At 33.9% G+C, this 18,746-nt stretch overlaps 1 protein-coding gene across 2 annotated transcripts; it reads right to left on the bottom strand.

The window, feature by feature from the left end:
• Positions 1–12,181: 12,181 nt before the first annotated feature.
• Positions 12,182–16,483, bottom strand: LOC123311556. Of its 2 annotated transcripts, XR_006537497.1 has the most exons (5): positions 16,404–16,483; positions 16,254–16,319; positions 15,549–15,623; positions 14,894–15,434; positions 12,182–14,805 (listed from the first exon to the last, which is right to left on the bottom strand). XR_006537497.1 is itself a non-coding variant. In XM_044895594.1 (4 exons), the coding sequence occupies exons 1-4, from the start codon at positions 16,441–16,443 to the stop codon at positions 15,166–15,168; spliced, it is 450 nt and encodes a 149-aa protein (XP_044751529.1). In that variant the 5' UTR covers positions 16,444–16,483; the 3' UTR covers positions 12,182–15,165. The 2 variants fall into 2 exon arrangements, 1 of the variants encoding a protein (XP_044751529.1); XM_044895594.1 differs by having other exon boundaries at positions 12,182–15,434.
• Positions 16,484–18,746: the final 2,263 nt, after the last annotated feature.

The following is an 18,746-nucleotide window of genomic DNA, read 5'->3' as shown; positions in this document are numbered from 1 at the left end:
GATGCAATTTCATTATACACAAACACTACCTTAGATACAGCCAAATGGTGCATCAACAACAAGTGGGAAGACATTGAACCGAACAGCCCAATTAACCAAGATGAATTCTTGAGGCTGTTAGAATTTCTGTTCGACACCATCTCATTCTCATTTGAAGGATCTTACTACAAACAGAAAGAAGGAATCCCAATGGGATTACAAATCTCAGGGATAATAGCTGAATACGTGATAGATGAGGTGCTGAACTATACAAAACAAAAACTGACATGCCAATTACCGTTTATAAAAAAATATAGAGATGACATCATAACGGCCATGCCAGAGGAATTTATCCAGAAGTCCTTACAAATATTGAATTCCTTCGATACCAGCAAAACGCTTCAGTTCACCATAGAAGTAGAAAACAACAAATCCTTACCGTTCCTGGATATGACAGTGATCAGAGAAGAAACAGTAGAGGGTGGTACATTAATGACTGACTGGTACAAGAAGAAAATATCATCCAACAGGTACATCCACCACAAATCCTAGCATCCTTTTAACATGAATGTCAACATAATAAGAAACCTAAAAACGAGAATAACAAAAATATGCCATCCAAGATTTAAGCAACAAAAATTTAAAAATATTGTCAGGAATACTAAGAGAAAATGGCTACCCATATGGGTTGCTAAACAAAATCATTCACGGCACACCAAACACTATAGAAAGCCCACCAGTGGCGGATTTACATATTTGCCGCCTGTAGGCTATTCAAATTTTGCCGCCCTTACCATAATTATTTAGTTTAAGTTCAGCATAAATGCTGAATTAAAGTTCAGCAACTATAAAAACAAGTAGCAAAGAGAAAACAAACATCAAATATAATATATACATGGTGCATTGGATTAGTTGCGAAAAATTAAATTCTTTGTCAAAAAATAGGGTGCAGTTCTTGATTTTTTTTCTTGAGAATCGAAAAACTGACAAGAATGAAATTAAGCAGATATTTTATGCGGGGAAGATTTCGGTTCTGTTCCTCTATGATTGAAAGTGCTAGCTATTGAAAGACACCTCTAAACATTGTTCCGCAAGAAACTTTTTTCCATATTTCACAATGAAAAAATTGATTTTGGATAGCTTGATCCATCCTTAACAAATAGGGTCTTTTGTAGTATCTTGCGAATATTCACGGTTTTTCAGAAAAAAAGGGACACCTTAAACAAAGTGCATATCGAACATTTCTGCGTTTGCGCACACAATCATTTTAATGAGTATGTGACAAAATTCTCAAGATGATAACCAAATCAACAAATAATTGTAACTGAATCAAAGTTAATCAAAACTAGTCGTACCAAAATTACATCCGCTTACTAGATAAATTCTAGTTCAGAAATGATTCCAGCCTCTACGACTGACGCTATCATCATGATTATTTTTTTATACCGTGAATTTTAGCAAGAAATCACAAGAGACCTTATTTTTGAGAATAGATTTAGTTATCCAAAATTAATTTTTCATTGTAAAATATGAATATCGAAAAAGTTTCTTGCTAAACAAAGATCAGGGATGGCTCTTTCTACCCCTTTCTATCACAGACAAAGAGAACCTAACATTTTTTGTAATGCCTTCACGACCGTACAAAATGTCTGCTTGATTTAATACGTATCAGTTTATTGATTTTCAATAAAAAAATATGAAAACTGTTTTTCGGACGCCATCTTTAGGGGGCTGTAACAAAGCAGGGGTACAAAAAAGGAAAGACCTTCCCTATTTTTTAAAGCCCCCTAAATTTTCTGTAAATGTTCATATTATTATATGTAGGTATTATATGGCCACAAACTAACTGACGCTGACAATAAAATAGGAAGGTGAGTCATAAAAGTCTCACCTCGGGTTTCATAAAGCTTGATCAGGGAATCAACCAATACGTCAATTTGTTTTTATTTTCAAGTTATAATTCAGTCAAGATCGTTTAGAATATCATTCTCGCATCAAATTATGACGTTTATAGGTCCATTAAATTATTCTCAATTGCTACTTGTTCAATATATTCAAAAACGAAAAGGTTTCAGTGATTTCGTTTTAGAAATCAAGTGACTGTCAAATCGTTGATCGCAAAATCAAAGTTCTATGAAACCCGCTGTTAAAATATCTTTTTGCTATGTCGTCATATGAAATTTTGTTCATTAGTTCTGACTCAATACACAAAAAAACTAAAGCGTTCAGCTTTTCTTGCCCTAATGTGGTTCGTAGGTACCTAACTTTTCATCTTTTTCAAGCAAAAAAAGCTTCTCTAACCCGAAACATTTGTCGCTGGTGTATACATAGAGCCATAGGTACGAACTGCTATATCGAAGTTTGGACAAACATTTCTTGAATTGTGTTTTCCGAGAAACCGAAGAAACACATCCCAACGATTCAGAATCACCAAAAATTTTTCACCCTCACGGAGTTTCAGTAAAGAGTCCAAAGCGGCCGAAATAAGAGGGAAACAGGAAAATAATAATAATAATTATTATTATTAATAACCATGCAGGGCAAAATAATGATGCACTACTTGTTCAGTTTATTTATATTTCGGGAAAATCAGATGTAGATAGGTATTAAAATAGCTTCGAAATACAAGTATTTCAGTTTCTATAATGGGTTCACAAAAAATTGTCCCCAAATTTGCCGCCTCCTAAAATCTGCCGCCCTAGGCTTCAGCCTACTCAGCCTCTATGGTAAATCCGCCACTGAAGCCCACGACAAATAGAATCACTGCAGGCAACGAATGAAGAACAAACACGAAGATACATCACCCTGCCATATATTGAAGAGTTAACACCACCTCTAAAGAAACTGATTCCTAAAGAGAAATTCCAAGTTGCGACAAGAAACGTAAAACCACTTAGATCAATTTTTACAAATCTAAAAGATCCCACACCAACACTACAGCAAAATGGGGTGGTGTACAAGATCTCATGTAAAGATTGTGAAGGAGTATATGTGGGACAAACGTCGACCACATTAAAGCAACGTCTTTCAGGCCACAAAAGCGACATTAACAACAGCAGAAGAAGTTGTGCATTAGCGATACATATGATAGATGAAGAACACTAACCTAATTTCGAAGAAGTCAGCATGTTGGACAAGGAGAAAAACTTAGAGAAAAGACTGTTCCTGGAGATGGTACGAATTTCCCAGGAGCATTGCATCAATGCCAGGAAAGACATCCAGAATTTGAGCAGCATATATTCTTTGCTGATCGAGTGGGATAAAAGAAAAAAGACTAGAGTATCGACGGATATCCAAAGTGAAAGTTTGGTTTTGTGATGGTTTTCGGGAATCGGATGAATGTATGTGATGTGGTTTTGGAACAAGGGAAAAAAAAAAGGATTACAGGTGTTTGAGGACAGTTGAAGTAGAGGTGAACAGAAAGAGAATTAAAGACTCCTATTTAAAATTAATTAATAATGTGTATGTGTCGGTTTTGTGTTTTGATCTGAACCATTTTAAGATAGAAAATTAAAAAACTAAAACTAATTATGGTGAGAATCCGGTAGGGTGTTGTTTGGAAGAATTTTTACAAGTAATAGTAGATATAAGTACAAGAAGGTGACATGACGATAAATAAGAAGAAAAAGAATCTTGTATTCGATGACTAGTATCAGTTGAATAAGACATTTGACATACGTCACCAAAAATATGCAACATAACCGTAGAACTGATATAGATGTTGATGTTATATTAATTCAATTATTATCTGTACGATCCCGTTGAGAATTCATTATTACCTGCAAATTTGGAATAGTGGAAAATATCATAAACTACGTTTCAAGATATTACTTTTACTATATGTATGATTACATCTTACAAACTAACCTCAAATTGTAACTACTTTGAAACCGTGTGATGCATTTTGTTTTACTTATGCGATTTAAAATTATAGCTGCTCCTGATGAAGGACTAAAATAGTCCGAAAGCTCGAGCTAAGGAATAAAGAGTACTCTGTTTGATTTGACTGCAACCCAAATAACCCAAATCCGAATATATCAGAACAGTCGACTACATACCTATCTTCTTGAACAACGTTTAATTCCCTAATGCCCGTTTGCACCGTTTCGCTGGTAACCATAGTTAAACTAATCTATGTTTAATATTTAAACGTTGTTAGCGGTTGACGGTTTGCACCGTGGAATCATAATCGTTGTTTACTTTACTCTAGGAAAAGAAGCCTTCTTGTGAAAGGACTGTTGAATTTGCACTATATCCTCATCTTTGGTCATTTAATGAATTCGGAATATAATATACCAATTGCTAATGAAACTGCAGCAATAATTCTTGATCCTTTCGTACATCTACATTTATGAAATTATCAACAGAAGCCGAGGGGGTAATCACTCTGTGAAAAATGTACATCGATTTCGGAAATCAAGATGATTTCGGAAGATTTCGGATGATTTCGAATGGTTTCGGAGATTTCGGATGATTTCGGAGATTTCGGATGATTGCGAAAGATTTCGGGAGATTTCGAATGATTGCGAATGATTGCGAATGATTTCGGATGATTTCGAATGATTTCAAAAGACTGCGAATGATTTCGGCGAGAAATTTAGGATTAGTCCAAACGATTTGTTCTCACTTTGAATGCTTTTGGGGATGAGGAAAAGTATAATATCCTCGAAAGGGAAAACATCGACAAACAGCTCAATTTATTTGAGAAGTATTGCTTCTTCGAAAATATTGAAATACTGAAAAACGTTTTGAAATTTGAACATATAGATTTTCTGTGAAAATAGTTCCTTTTATTTTCCTATCCTAAAGTCCTTCAATCTTTTCAATTTTGTAGGTGTATATTTCGTCGTCCTCTAGACAATGTATCGTAACCGACATCTACAAATTTTATAATATCTTTTATATTACGAGAGTAAGGAAAAGTTCAACAAAATCTAAAATTTAATCAGAGAAACGTAACTCAATTTTTAAATTTGTGTCAGATACGGTAGATACAATCCTTCTGAATTATTTTGAAATATTTGTTTCCTTAAATCATTCAAGGGAGAGAAAATATGATATTATTATCAAAATGAGTGAACCCCTGACAAACAACTCAATTCATTCGAAAACAAAAATGTTGAAGAGGTAATAAAAAGTGAGCAGATAGTTTAATGTCTGAAATTAAATATTATGAAAATGTTGACGGCATGCAGACAGGAATTGAATTCTGAATAAAGTACTACCCAGAGCAGGATTCGAACCTACTACCCTCTGATTACCACGTCTGCCTGGGTAGCTCAGTTGGGAGAGTACCTATGCTCTGGGTGGTACTTTTTTCAGAATTCAATGACTGTCTGCATGCCGTCAAAACTTTCGTACTAATAAAAAGTATTAGAATTTGAAAATTTAAAAAACTAAAATGGATCTTCTGTGAAAAAAGACAGAGAGTCACGAGAAACATTACTATCTACCAAGTGCCTTTTACTCTTCATAAGTTTTATACAGGGTATTTTTCAGTTTTTACCAAAACCTTCGATCCTTCATAACTTCTGAACGATTATCATAACTCGAATGAATTTGGCAAAGATAAAACAACCTGGATTATCAAAATTCAAAATATGTTGGTTCCTAAAGGTATTAAAAAATAAATTTCCCAAAAAATTATAAGATAAGAGATAACCGTTCAAAAGTTAGACCGACAATCAGCCTGTGTAAAACGCTCGATAAAACGTATGAAGAGAAGGCCTTTTTAAATTGTGCACCTGAGTAGGAATATGTACAGTACCTCGTGACTCACCCTGTATAAAGCATACTTTACTTTAGGTATACTTCAGCATCTTGATTAGTCTTTTTGATTTTGCAGAAGAATTCTTTAAATTAATTATGTATTCTTTCCTTAAGTGGAATGTATCCTTACTATTAAAATTATTGTAAAGGTCCGTTGATGATTGCAGGATTTCGGTGATGATTTCGGGATTTCGGATGATGATTTCGGGATTTCGGATGATGATTTCGGGATTTCGGCGATGATTTCGGGATTTCGGATGATGATTTCGGGATTTCGATGATGATTTCGGGATTTCGGGCTAAAAAAGTACATCGATTTCGGAAGTGGTTACCCCCTCGACAGAAGCCAACTGACCAGCACTAGCATGAAACCTCAATGTAGCTAGCAATTGATTTATTGGGTCAACACTATTATTCCTGAAATATCTATATTTGTATATAACCAATTATTAAATTCCAAATCATTCTCCATATATGGCAAAAAAAATAACGCGTCTCCTTTCGTTAAACGAAATCTTCTGAAAAAAGTGAGGTCCATTCTTCCGAAATAATTTCTTCTACGGGAAATCCAAATTCTATATTGCCAAGTGCATCAAGATCATCATCAAGTAATATCTCATCTTTCAAATCATCCATTATCAATTCGAATTTTATATCAACACAAATAGAAAACACAGTTGTCAATCGAATTTGAAGTATTACTTCAATCAACGTTTCAATCGAGCATTAATCGAGCAAGTTTCTGCGTTTAGTTTAAACAACGTTTAAGGGCCTTATAATCAACGTTTAGGAACGGTGCAACCCGGTTAAGGCATTAAACGTTATTTAAGAATATAATCGTTGTTTAGACAAACCGTGCAAACGGCCATAACCGTGTTGCACCGTTCCTAAACGTTGATTAAACGTTGTTTAAACTAACCGCTCGATTAAAACGTTGATTGAAGTAAAACTTCAAATTCGATCGACAAATGTGTTTTCTATTTGTGTTGATATAAAATTCGAATTAATAATTACTTGATGATAATCTTGATGCACTTTTGGCAATATTGAATTTGGATTTCCCAGGCGTTTCCTCTGAGAAGAAATTATTTCGAAGAAATGGACAACCTCATTTTTTTCAGAAGATTTCGTTTAACGAAAGAAACCGTGTTATTTTTGCTGCCATGTATGGAGAATGATTTGGGATTTATATTAATTATATTATACAAATATAGATATTTCAGGAATAATAGTTTCGGAACAATAAATCAATTGATAGATCCATTGAAGTTTTATGATAGTGCTGGTCACTTGGCTTTTGTTGCCAATTTCATAAATGTAGATGTATCGACAGCATCAAGAATTATTGCTAAATTTTCATTAGCAATTGGTAAATTATATTCTGAATATCCGAATTCATTAAAATGCCAAAGATGAGGAAATACACTTCTCACAAAAATTAAAGGAACAAAAAAATTTTCGGAATTTTTTGGTGATTTTCAACAGGTTGTATTTCAGTGAAAAATGGTCGTACAGGAAATAAAAAAAAACGCTTTTGAAGCTTGAAGACTCTAGTTTTTGAATTCATTGGTCAAAAATTTTTCGGAGCACCGGTAGCCATGCAATCCTTAGATTAAGTACGAAGAAAAAATTTTCAAAATTTTTCACAATTTTTTTTTGCTCTATGGGCATGGAAAAATTTTTTCGAGCTAGACCAATGCATAGGTCGTATAGCCTCTTCATTCAGCTTCAATTTACTTTTTACGGGCTTCAGATACGACCATTTGTCTCTGATATATCAAATTTTGAATGCAAAAGGATCCTTTTTCACTCAAGTGCCAATATCTCTGGAACTACTGGTCGCCCAGCGAGCTGCCAGGCGGCGTCTTTTTCTGCAGAAAATTTCCCACGAAAATCTGCTATGGTTAATTTAAAAAAAAAAGTTTTTTTCACCTGTTACGTTAACGTGAAAAAAGAGCAAAAAAATGCCATTTTTCCTTTTTTTCGTTAATCGCCTATATCTTCGTCAATATTGGGGGAAAAGCTTAGGTTAGAAGAGAATTTTACAGTCTAATGTATCCCAAAGGCCCCCCTAAATCAGTAGATTGATCGGTTCAGCGGTTTTCCTGGACCGATTGATTGAAATTTTGAAAAAATTAAGGGAACAAGGTTTTTGTTCCTTAAACTGGACCTAATCTTTTTAAAAATCAATAATTTCATTTTTTTTAACTTTTTACTCAATTTTGTGTTTTTTAAAGATTAATTATCGAAAAAAAAATCCAAAAAAATTTTTTCAAAAATAACGAAAATTTCCAAAAAAAAATTTTTTGAAAATTTAAAAAAATCGAGAAGAATCAAGAAGCCATTTCTGACTCACCTCCACTGAAGCTATGGACACATTTAAACCTTTATTTTCCTCAAAAAAAAATTTATTGAATAAATTTAAAGTTGATACCCATAAGCTGCCCACGGTACTCGTTGTGCGAAATTCTGAGCGATAGAATTTTTTTTTGGACATTTTCAAAAATTTTTTTCTTGTAAATTTTCGAAATTTTTGAAAAATTTTTTTCTGATTTTTTTTCGATAATTAATCTTTAAAAAACACAAAATTGAGTAAAAAGTGAAAAAAAATGAAATTATTGATTTTTAAAAAGATTAGGTCAAGTTTAAGGAACAAAAACCTTGTTCCCCTAATTTTTTCAAAATTTCAATCAATCGGCCCAGAAAAACCGCTGAACAGATCAATCTACTGATTTAGGGGGGCCTTTGGGATACATTAGACTGTAAAATTCTCTTCTAACCTAAGCTTTCCCCCCAATATTGACGAAGATATAGGCGATTAATGAAAAAAAGGAAAAATGGCATTTTTTTGCTCTTTTTTCACGTTAACGTAACAGGTGAAAAAAAATTTTTTTTTAAATTAATCGTAGCAGATTTTGTGGGAAATTTTCTGCAGAAAAAGATCCGCCTGGCAGCTCGCTGGGCGACCAGTAGTTCCAGAGATATTGGCAGTTGAGTGAAAAAGGATCCTTTTGCATTCAAAATTTGATATCTCAAAGACAAATGGTCGTATCTGAAGCCCGTAAAAAGCAAATTGAAGCTGAATAAAGTGGCTATGCGACCTAGGCATTGGTCTAGCTCGAAAAAAATTTTCCATGCCCATAGAGCAAAAAAAAAATGTGAAAAATTTTGAAAATTTTTTCTTCGTACTTTAAGGATTGCATGGCTACCGGTGCTCCGAAAAATTTTTGACCAATGAATTCAAAAACTAGAGTCTTCAAGCTTCAAAAGCGTTTTTTTTATTTCCTGTACGACCATTTTTCACTGAAATACAGCCTGTTGAAAATCACCAAAAAATTCCGAAAATTTTTTTGTTCCTTTGATTTTTGTGAGAAGTTTAGTTTAAATTCAACAGTCCTTTCACAAGAAGGCTTCTTTTCCTAGACTAATAATAAAGTGTTTGGATGCGATCCACGTTCGCACTTCAAATTCGAAACACAACACCGAATCTCCAAAAGAAATTTCCCACCTTGACAACAGAACATAAAACCTTGAATTCTTTTTCTTTTCAATTTATCTTCTATGATGTGATGGTTGAAAGGACCCCGCACACTTAGGAAAAGCGGGTCCAGTGAATTTTCCCCATTTTTACATATTATATTTATATCAGCCTTAAGAACAATATATCAGATTTTCACGAAGGTCTTACATCCGGTTTGTTCTATAGGGCGTTCCAAAATTGCAGCTACGGAAAAATGAATCTTTAAATTTTGATGATAATTCTTCTAATTTTCAAAATTTCATCATGATGTCTTGGGTTCTGAATAACAAGATATCACAGATATCTAAACACCGCCCACCACGTTAAGTTTCGTTATACAGACTGTTTCATGAAGCTGTATAAGTAATTGACTGTAAGTTTGTTAGTGACTTTGGGACCACCCTGAGTTTTTCAAAATATGATACCATGATGTATGTCCACCTCTGTAGGAAGTTTCATCAATGTACAAAGAACAGTTGCAAAATTATTCAGGTTTATATTCGGATTTCTTAAAATTTTTCTTCAAAACTTATCTGTAGTTGAGATTGCTGTCAAGAAATATAGGTTTTCATTCATTATAATTATTATGATAGGTATTGACGGTCGGTCCAAAGGTGTTTTTATTCAGGAATGTACAGGATGGACATTATTCGGTGTCACTAATCTCCTCATTTCGCTATCTCAAAATCTGTTTATATAGAAAAACAGTAAACAGTAAGTGTGCGGGGTCCTTTTGAATTTTCCATGCTGTAAGTGGTGTTGCCAAACCTATCGATGATTAAAGTAAACTCCACGATGCTCCACGATGCAACCAGGCAACCGCTTAAGCAACGTTTAAATATTAAACATCGATTAGTTTTAACATGGTTACCAGCGATACGGTGCAAACGGGCATTAGGGTCTTAAAAACACATTTGAAACACAGATGGCGCTCACATCACTTTAGTCGCTTCGTTTCCTATCTTTCTACTCTATAATCTTTGGTTTTCTGTTGTATTAATGAATGGCGCGAAATTCGAATCATATTCTTAAATAAAGGGCGCGAAATTTGAATTCTATTCCTCAAAGAAAGGTCGCGAAATTCGAATTCTACTCTTCATACATCGACTTGTCGAAGACAGAAAAAAACATCCTGAACGACATACAAAAGTAGGGCTTTTGTTTTGGTATCAGGATGTTTTTTCATGTACCTTAACAATTTTTAAATGAAATACTCAGTTAGATTCGCTGAATGTTTCATTTGAAATCATTTGAAAATATGACAGAACTGAGGATGACATAGGATGTATTTAGGTGAGAATTGTTTTTAACAGTTAAGTTAAATCTAGTGAAAAGAAGTCACTTTTTAAAACTCCTGTATACAGATAAGAGAGCTTCGAATATAGGGCACAAGTATATGATAAACATATATATATATATATATATGCTTTAATCAATAACAATAGTTGAATTTGTGCAATTTTCATCAAAAATTATGTATTTAATGAACAATCATAACATACACATTTCAAGAATATTTTACATATTAGTTATAGAATTTTTCGAACCACAATTAAAAAAACTTTAACATTTGTACAAGACCTGTAAGCGAGCCTGTAAGTCAGTAAAGACATGTCATTAAGAATTTGATATAGGTACTATCATAACATACACATTTCAAGAATTTTTTACATATTAGTTATAAAATTTTTCGAACCACAACTAAAAAAACCTTTAGCAGTTGTACAAGACCTGTAAGTCAGTAAAGACATGTCATCAAGAATTCGATATAAAAAACATATTTCAAGATTTTTCACATATGAGTTAAAGAATTTTTCGAACCTTAATTAGAAAAACCTTAAACAGTTGTACAAGTCCTGTAACTCAGTAAAGACATGTCAAAATAAGGACAAGTCAATAATCTCCATAATGCGAAGAATTTCAGTAATATCCAGCCATTTTTCCCATACATTTTGATAAATTGAAATAAATATCTATAGCAATGAATAATATTATAGTGTCTGTAATATTGGAATATCCAAGTGTTAAAAGCGAAAAGGCAATTTATTGATTAATCAAAAAGTGTGCGAGAAATTAGCCTCAACTTTGGCAATCCAAATTGAAAATATAGGAGAGATTGCATTTCTCAATAAACCGTGTTTGTAAGCTAAGGAGTACAAGTGCATTTTATTTAGTTAAGGAAACTCAGAGTGGAAATTTGAAATCATTCCAAAATTCAACCTGTTGTATTTTCAGGTAGGTATTTCATTTTTGCCTTTCTGACTAGAAGATTTGGATTGATTTATTCATGCCATCCTCATTTCGTATGGAAATTGTTTGTTCCTATATGATTGAATTCCTACAAGTTCGAGAATCGAGCCCCTGTTATGTTGAATGAGTATGCTTCCAGCGAAGAGTTGAATATTGATAAATAAAATGAAAAAATTTATGGTTACGGAAAATTGAGAAGGGAGGACAGGTATGGTAGCAGGGGTGGAAATATGTAATTAGATTTGTTTTCTAGCTGTCAAGGCAACTTACGAATTCTCACATTCAATATCCCTTTATTACATCGATGTGTGTCGAAGAGAGTAGAAATTTCAACAGGAAACTGCTTCTTTCATAAGAAAAATGAAAAATGGCATCTCATATATAATCTTTTCCATCCCATGTAGATTCTTTAAGTAATTTGGCCAATTATGTCATATATCGATTGAAATTTATGCTGGGAGTATTCTGCATTTCTTAATAAACTTTTTAGGGTTTTCACCCCCAATCTCTGAAACAAAATCAATTAAAAATGAAATAAACGATTTGCTCCTGCGTAAATTCTTGCTCTAATTTGTCAGGAGCAAATTAACTAGAAAAAATTGTTGCCTGACAATGAGCTGACAAATTAGTGCAAGAATTCACGCAGGAGCAAATCGTTTATTTCATTTTTAATTGATTTTGTTTCAGAGATTGGGAGTGAAAACCCCAAAAAGTTTATTAAGATATGTTGTCATACCAAACAGTATTAAGACAGTATGTCATCACTCACAAAGCAATGAGAGTGCAGTTCAAATACTGAGTGAATCAGTTTTTGCTGAAATTGTTGGACTACTAGCGAAGTCCTGTGCGATTCATAAGTGGCTAAAGTAATTGACTGCAACAAGTATGTGAATTGGAACAAGACCAATACAAAATGAGTGAAGATTTCGTCAAACAGGCCTTTCTCTCTGAAGAAAGGGAAACAATTGTTCCAAATTAATGTCGAAAAAATATAAGCCACTGTCATTGTTATCTACAATACATTCTACTTCAATAACCTGATAATCTGAAAAATATTATCAATATTCCCAAACTGCTTAGTCACTTAAAGATTTCAGTTGAGAATTTCTTAGCTGAAAGACAATAAACATGTTTGCTATCAGAATATCAGTCCCCCATAGTTTGATTATGAGCGAGCTCCTTCATAATAGTATAACTTCCTGTAAGGTATGCATCCTCTCCAGAAGAAATAAAAGAAGTGATAATAGGCAAATGAATCGAAGAAGAGAAAAATATTTCAGTTATGAAAGATTAAAAGCAAGTACAGAAGAGACCTTAACATGAAGAATGCGGTATTTTATGTCTGGCCATGAAATTTATCAAGAATATTCCCTCCAGAGGTTTCTCGACCCAAAACAAGAATTTGGTAGAACAACATCAAATCTTTCAAGGAAGAATTATTTGATCCATGATTTATAATATGCTTCTGAAGAGCTTTTCAACACAACAACATTGCAAAACTGAAAACTGATTTATATGAATTGAATATCATATAATTTTGAATTCATGAGGAGGGGATTAGATGAAAATCCATATTGAAATAATCCTGAATGGAATTAAGTGAACAGCCGGATAATTAATTTTCTTAATTGAATGTGGATTTTCGTCTAATCTCCGCGAATTCAATTCAACATTTGACAACATTATACTATTCTTAGATATTTAAATGGGTTACAGTGTAGCAAGCAAAAGCTGAAATTGAAGGTCAGCATCAATGTTGAAGTCTGTTCTACAGACAAATTTTCACATTTATTTGTGACAGATGCTATTGAGATTTTCGATTCATAAATCAATGTAACATTAAAGTAGCAACAACGGTTCATTCGTGACAAATATTTTTCAATTTTTGATTTTTTGTTGCTACTTTCTTCTCCTTATCTTGATTTATGAATCGAACACCCCAGTGGCACCTGATAGTCATAAATAAGTGTAGAAATTTATGTAAAGATTCAGGGGCACAAAAAGCAAACTCAATGTAATGCTTCAACTTGACAATGTCCATCAATTCTTCAACTATTTGTTTACTACACAGCAACTCATTATGAATAATTGCCAGTTTTTCAATATAATTGAAAAATTCTTGAGAAATATACAGTAAACCTTTTTCAGGATTAATTGATTCCTCCTGCTTAAAATAAGTAAATAATTGATGTTGTCTTGTCAGAAGCTTATCTTTGTCGAGAATAATAGAACTGCAGATGTCACAAGGATGGAGTTTGAGAAATTTCCTTGCCATATATCCACTGACATAGAATACTGCATTTTTTCTTCTAGGTCCATTTGCACATCTTTAAGTTCCAGAATAGTTGTATCTTCTTTGTGTTCATAGCTAGTTATTTGACCTAATTTTTTCAATTTGTCTAGAGAGAATGTGAAGTCCTCCTCACAATTCGTGTTAGAACATAACTTTGTAATCGAAGTTATATCTTATAAGTCTTCGACATAATTGTCGAAGACCATTTTCAAATTGTTTGGGGCTTGGGTTTTGACAGCATCCGTGTTGTTGCCTAACTGTGGCAAATAAATTTTCAAGTGGATCTTGATTCAAATGACGAGTGAGCAGTTTGGGGACATCATATGTATTCCTCAGATCATCAGCTAGCTGGAGTATGCTATTGATTGTTGTGATAAAACCAGTTATACATGGTGGTACAGATCTCTTAGAAAAAAACTTAGAACTTCTTAAATTATCCCTAATTTTCAAGAGAAAATCTCTGTGTGGCGAATCCTCAGTAATGGCATATCTCATGGTCCTTCTCCAATTTAATACTATTTAGGCAGTCAAGTGCTTTGTCCATGTCACTAATGAACTCTGCAGTGAACATGCACTCTGCTGGAAGTTGCCCCAATTGCATGAGTACAACCATTGCGACACTCAGTGATTCACTAAGAATTTGTGCAGCATGCTTAACTCTCATTGCATTGAACGTGGTAAACTTCAAGTGTTCCTCTGTTGTTTTTGGCAACAACCCAACACGAATGGGATTACTTCAAGTGCATGTTTGTCTTATATAATTCCATGATACTGGTTTCCCGGAATAATCAAAATCATATTTCGCCAAATTATTCCTGATGCTTTTGAGAAGGTGAGGTACATCATAGATAAAATAAATTTCTTCATTATTTCTGAAAAAGATACTGTTCTGTTGAAATGTCCAATTTCTTAGCCACGCTTTGATTCACTGGACTCTGGTCACAAATAATGGTTTTGAACTTGAGTCCAGATTGTTGAGCTGCATCAATGGAGTCTGAGACAAAGGAATATAAGTATTAACTTGTTGCTGTATGACCTAAAAAACAATCTCCCAATACGTATTCCCAATTATATGCTCTTACCATACACACTAGAACTGTAGTTGCTCTGTATTTCCTTTTAACTGTTCCTATGTCTACAACTTCAACTACTTTTCCATTTGACTGATCAAAGTGCAACTCCTCACTTAAACCTATTTCATCAAACTTAGGACAGCAAATGTCTTTCTTCTGATCAGTATTTGAGAAATGCAACCTCAAACTATCTATTATATCTGGACTTAAACCAGGTGCAATTTTCAATTTAGACTGCCAGTTTTTCGAAGTTCTTGGAGTTGGCAAATTTTGACATTTAGCTACTGCCTTAAAGCCTTTGGGTGAGGCATAATACCAAAGTAAAGTTCTTTGGCTAGGAATTTTTTAGATTCGTTCATCAACTGAAAAATTGCAGCTTTTTTGCTGGATATAACTGGTTTAACAGGCTTACTTTTGCAGTAGCAAAATTGTGTTTTCTTTCTATATATTCTATATGTCCTCTCTATATCTCGCAAGTTTCTGTCTCTTCTTGAAGATTTTGACATCTTTTTCAAGTGTGAAGTTCTGACGGGTGCACGCAAAGGAATATCTGAAAAAGGAAAAGTTGCGGTAATCTAATTATATAATTAAAAAATCAATTCAATATGAGATAAATAAGTAATGCTCTTTATTATTTTTGTGGCAGATATGTAGGAAGACTTACCATCAGTATTTGAAATTACACTCTCAATCTGCTTGCTTTCCATCTCAGGTGGTCTCTCCATGAATGGAATGCTTACTGCATACAGAAAATGAAATATTGAATATAAAGGGTGTTTCAAACTGCGCGGTTTTTTTTGAGAATAAATAAAATATAGAATATAGAATCCGGACCTTTAAAAAGTATGATGTACGACATTTATTAAAATGGCTTCGTACACGATACAACAACGCGTTCAAATTGTTAAATTATTTCATGAAAATCAGCGTTCTGTGAAAAATGTTTTAAGAAAATTGCGTGAATTTTATTGTCAACATAATCGTCCATCTGAAAGCACTATTGGTCGCTGGACTATTTTCTTTGGGAGTTATGTGAAAAGCCAGGTCTATGAGAATTATCCACAATCGATTCCTCAACTAAAGGATGAAATGATTCGTGTCATTAGTGAGATAGAGCCTTGATTATGTCAAAATTTCAACAAAAGGGTAGACGTCTGTAGAGCTGCAAGAGGAGGCCATTTGGCCAATATTACTTTTCGTACATAAATGTCATAACTAATGTTTCCATTACTAATAAAAAGTTTTTGGAAACGAAAGCAAATTATGTGTTTTATTTATTTTGAAAAAAAAAACGCTTAATTTGAAACACCCTTTATGATTATTGAGTAATGCATTCAGTAATGCATTGCGGATAACAAGGAAGACTCACCATCAGTATTTGTAACAATATGCTCACTTTCCATCTCAAGTGGTCCCTCTGTCAATGGTATGTTTACTGCATACAGAAAATAAACTATTGAATATATGATTAAGGAATAATGCATTCAATAATGCATTGCAGATACGTAGAAAGACATACCATCAGTATTTGTAACAAACTCAATATGCTCGCTTTCCATATCAGGTCATGTTCTCTCCATCATTGGAATGCTTACTGCATACAGAAAAAAAAAACTAGTGAATATATAATTAATGAGTAATGCATTGCAGATATCTAGGAGGACTTACCTTCAGTACGCATTTTATCAGTTTCAAACTGCTTACTCTCCCACAAGGTTCTTTTGTTGACCATTTTATGCAAGTGATGCTTCCTGCAAATAGCAATCTACGTGGATAGAATGATTTGAATTGACTTGCACTAAAGTGTTCACTACACATGGTGTACCGTTTACTGAAGTCAATGTCTTCATGCCCTGAGAATTCTATCCACTTCAAAGCACTGAAAATATAAATTCAATCAATACCCCACTCACGTGGTACGAGTTCCAATACTTACGTTTCCATTTTCTTCGGCAAAGTTAAAAAACTGATATTCGGGAAACTCTTCTTCTGCAGTTCCCACAGTTCCGCAGCATACAATAATTGCCGAAAGACATTTTGAGCAAAGATTTCATATAACACTTCTGAAATCGTTTTCACTGAGAAAACACACAAATGACTTTAATACAACGAGCGAGAAATATGACGAACCGTACGAGTATGAAGTAGGGAGAAGGAGAACGATCGCCGTACTAAAAATGTGTCCTCGAAAACGGGGAAAATTGTGTCGCTGCGATTGCTGCTTTTATAGGGGTGGGGATTTAAGCGTCAAATTGAATATTTGAAATGAACAGCCTTCATTTTATTTTAGGTCATGTGTCGTCGTGGTTTTTCTGATGATTTTTCAAATACCTTTCTTCAAATCTATATTAAATATAAGTTGTCTGAATTATATGCAATAAAATACATCAAATACAAATCATATTATAGAAGGGGACTATGTTATGGGCTTTAGTCATGCATAATAAATGCGAAATCAATTAAATTCAAAAGAAATCACTGAGCAAAAAAATTTTACCTACTTTTGTTTACATTGTTTATTGAAAACAGGTATGTAAGTTGGTTTACCGTAATCTTCAAAATTATATAAATTTGCAGTGAGGAGTAGTACACATCAAGACAACAAGAGGTAGCAATCTCAGATTTATGACTTAGGTATTAGAGTAGGTTCTGTTTCCGATACTCAGCTGAGAACCGATATAAACCATATTTTATGATATGCCAACAAAATTCTTCAAGAATATCCACTTCTGAACCATGTTGTTTTATTGGTTAGATATTCTTATTCAGAAGAGTCAACTTCTCACGAGGGTCGACAATTTCGATTTCGTTTATAATGAATCCATCATGTTTTTGTTAACTTCATCGTAAAAGTGCTCTTGACACACAAGTTGATTCGGAGTCGATTCTTGAGTTAAGATTTTTTTCCAATTTTCTCTCGAAAATGCTCTTGGTAATTTAATCTCTTCTCTGTTTCTTTCCAATGCCAAAACACTCTTACACTAGCGCACGCTTCAACATTTCACTATGGTCATATGTTGTTCTCTGATCAAAAATCGAAAATAATAACATTCCCATCCAAAGATTATAGAGTAGAAAGATGGGAAACGAAGCGACTGAATACAGTGACTTCATATACCACAGTGGTGACAATAGGCGTCCGCTTTTTGATTGGTTGGACCGTTTTCGACCTTAAATGGCGGACAATGTTTACATTTGTGACACATTGTTGGGTGAGAAATCGACAAGAGCGGACGTGTTGTAAAAGAGAAAATGGAAGAGAAAGTCGAAGTGAAAGTGTACACTAGCGAAGCTACGGAATTTTTGATTCCGTCTATGAAACTTCCGAAGTTCTATAAGTGTATGTGTTATAAAGCGGAAATTCGTTCAAATTCAGTATATTCAGTGTCTGAGTCCAGATCATCTCCGAGATCGCTGGTTCCACGGATATCATTGGTGAGTCGATTTATTTTTCTGATAGTATAGAAAATATATAACTTAGCCACGTCGCTTAATAGTACCACAGTAGTGAGGATTTCTAATATTCATTATTATTCAGAAATACCTCATATAGTTCAATACGGACAAAAAGCCATTCGGAGGTCTCAGACAATGAGAGCTCTCCTACATGGAAGCTACGGACACTGAAGAATTCAGCGATGGAGAAGCAGAGGAGCTTGTAAGGCTCAAAGAAGAGAATGGGCAGTTGAAGGCTCAAATAAATAAACTAACTGAAACCGTTGCTCAGTGGGTCGGGGAGATACGCCTAATGAGAGAGGAAGTTAATAAGAATAAATCGCCTCAATCCCCTAGTTTTGCTGAAATTGCAAAACAGATTGCGGCACAGAAATCCCCCACATTTGCAGAAATTGCAAAGCCGGTA

Source organism: Coccinella septempunctata, chromosome 4 (genome assembly GCF_907165205.1).
Source record: "Coccinella septempunctata chromosome 4, icCocSept1.1, whole genome shotgun sequence".
In the NCBI taxonomy this organism is placed as follows: Eukaryota; Metazoa; Arthropoda; class Insecta; order Coleoptera; family Coccinellidae; genus Coccinella; species Coccinella septempunctata.
Note: the sequence above shows the minus strand (reverse complement) of the source record. Positions and strands in the feature narration are given on the sequence as shown.

Bases quoted from the DNA above. Each gene is read 5' to 3' on its own strand.
- LOC123311556 (XM_044895594.1), bottom strand. From the start codon at position 16,443: ATGGAAAGCGAGCATATTGAGTTTGTTACAAATACTGATG. The intron at 16,320-16,403 runs GTATGTCTTTCT...TTCTGTATGCAG, and splicing joins GTTTGTTACAAATACTGATG to TAAACATACCATTGACAGAG. The intron at 15,435-15,548 runs GTAAGTCTTCCT...TTCCTTTTTCAG, and splicing joins TGTAATTTCAAATACTGATG to ATATTCCTTTGCGTGCACCC.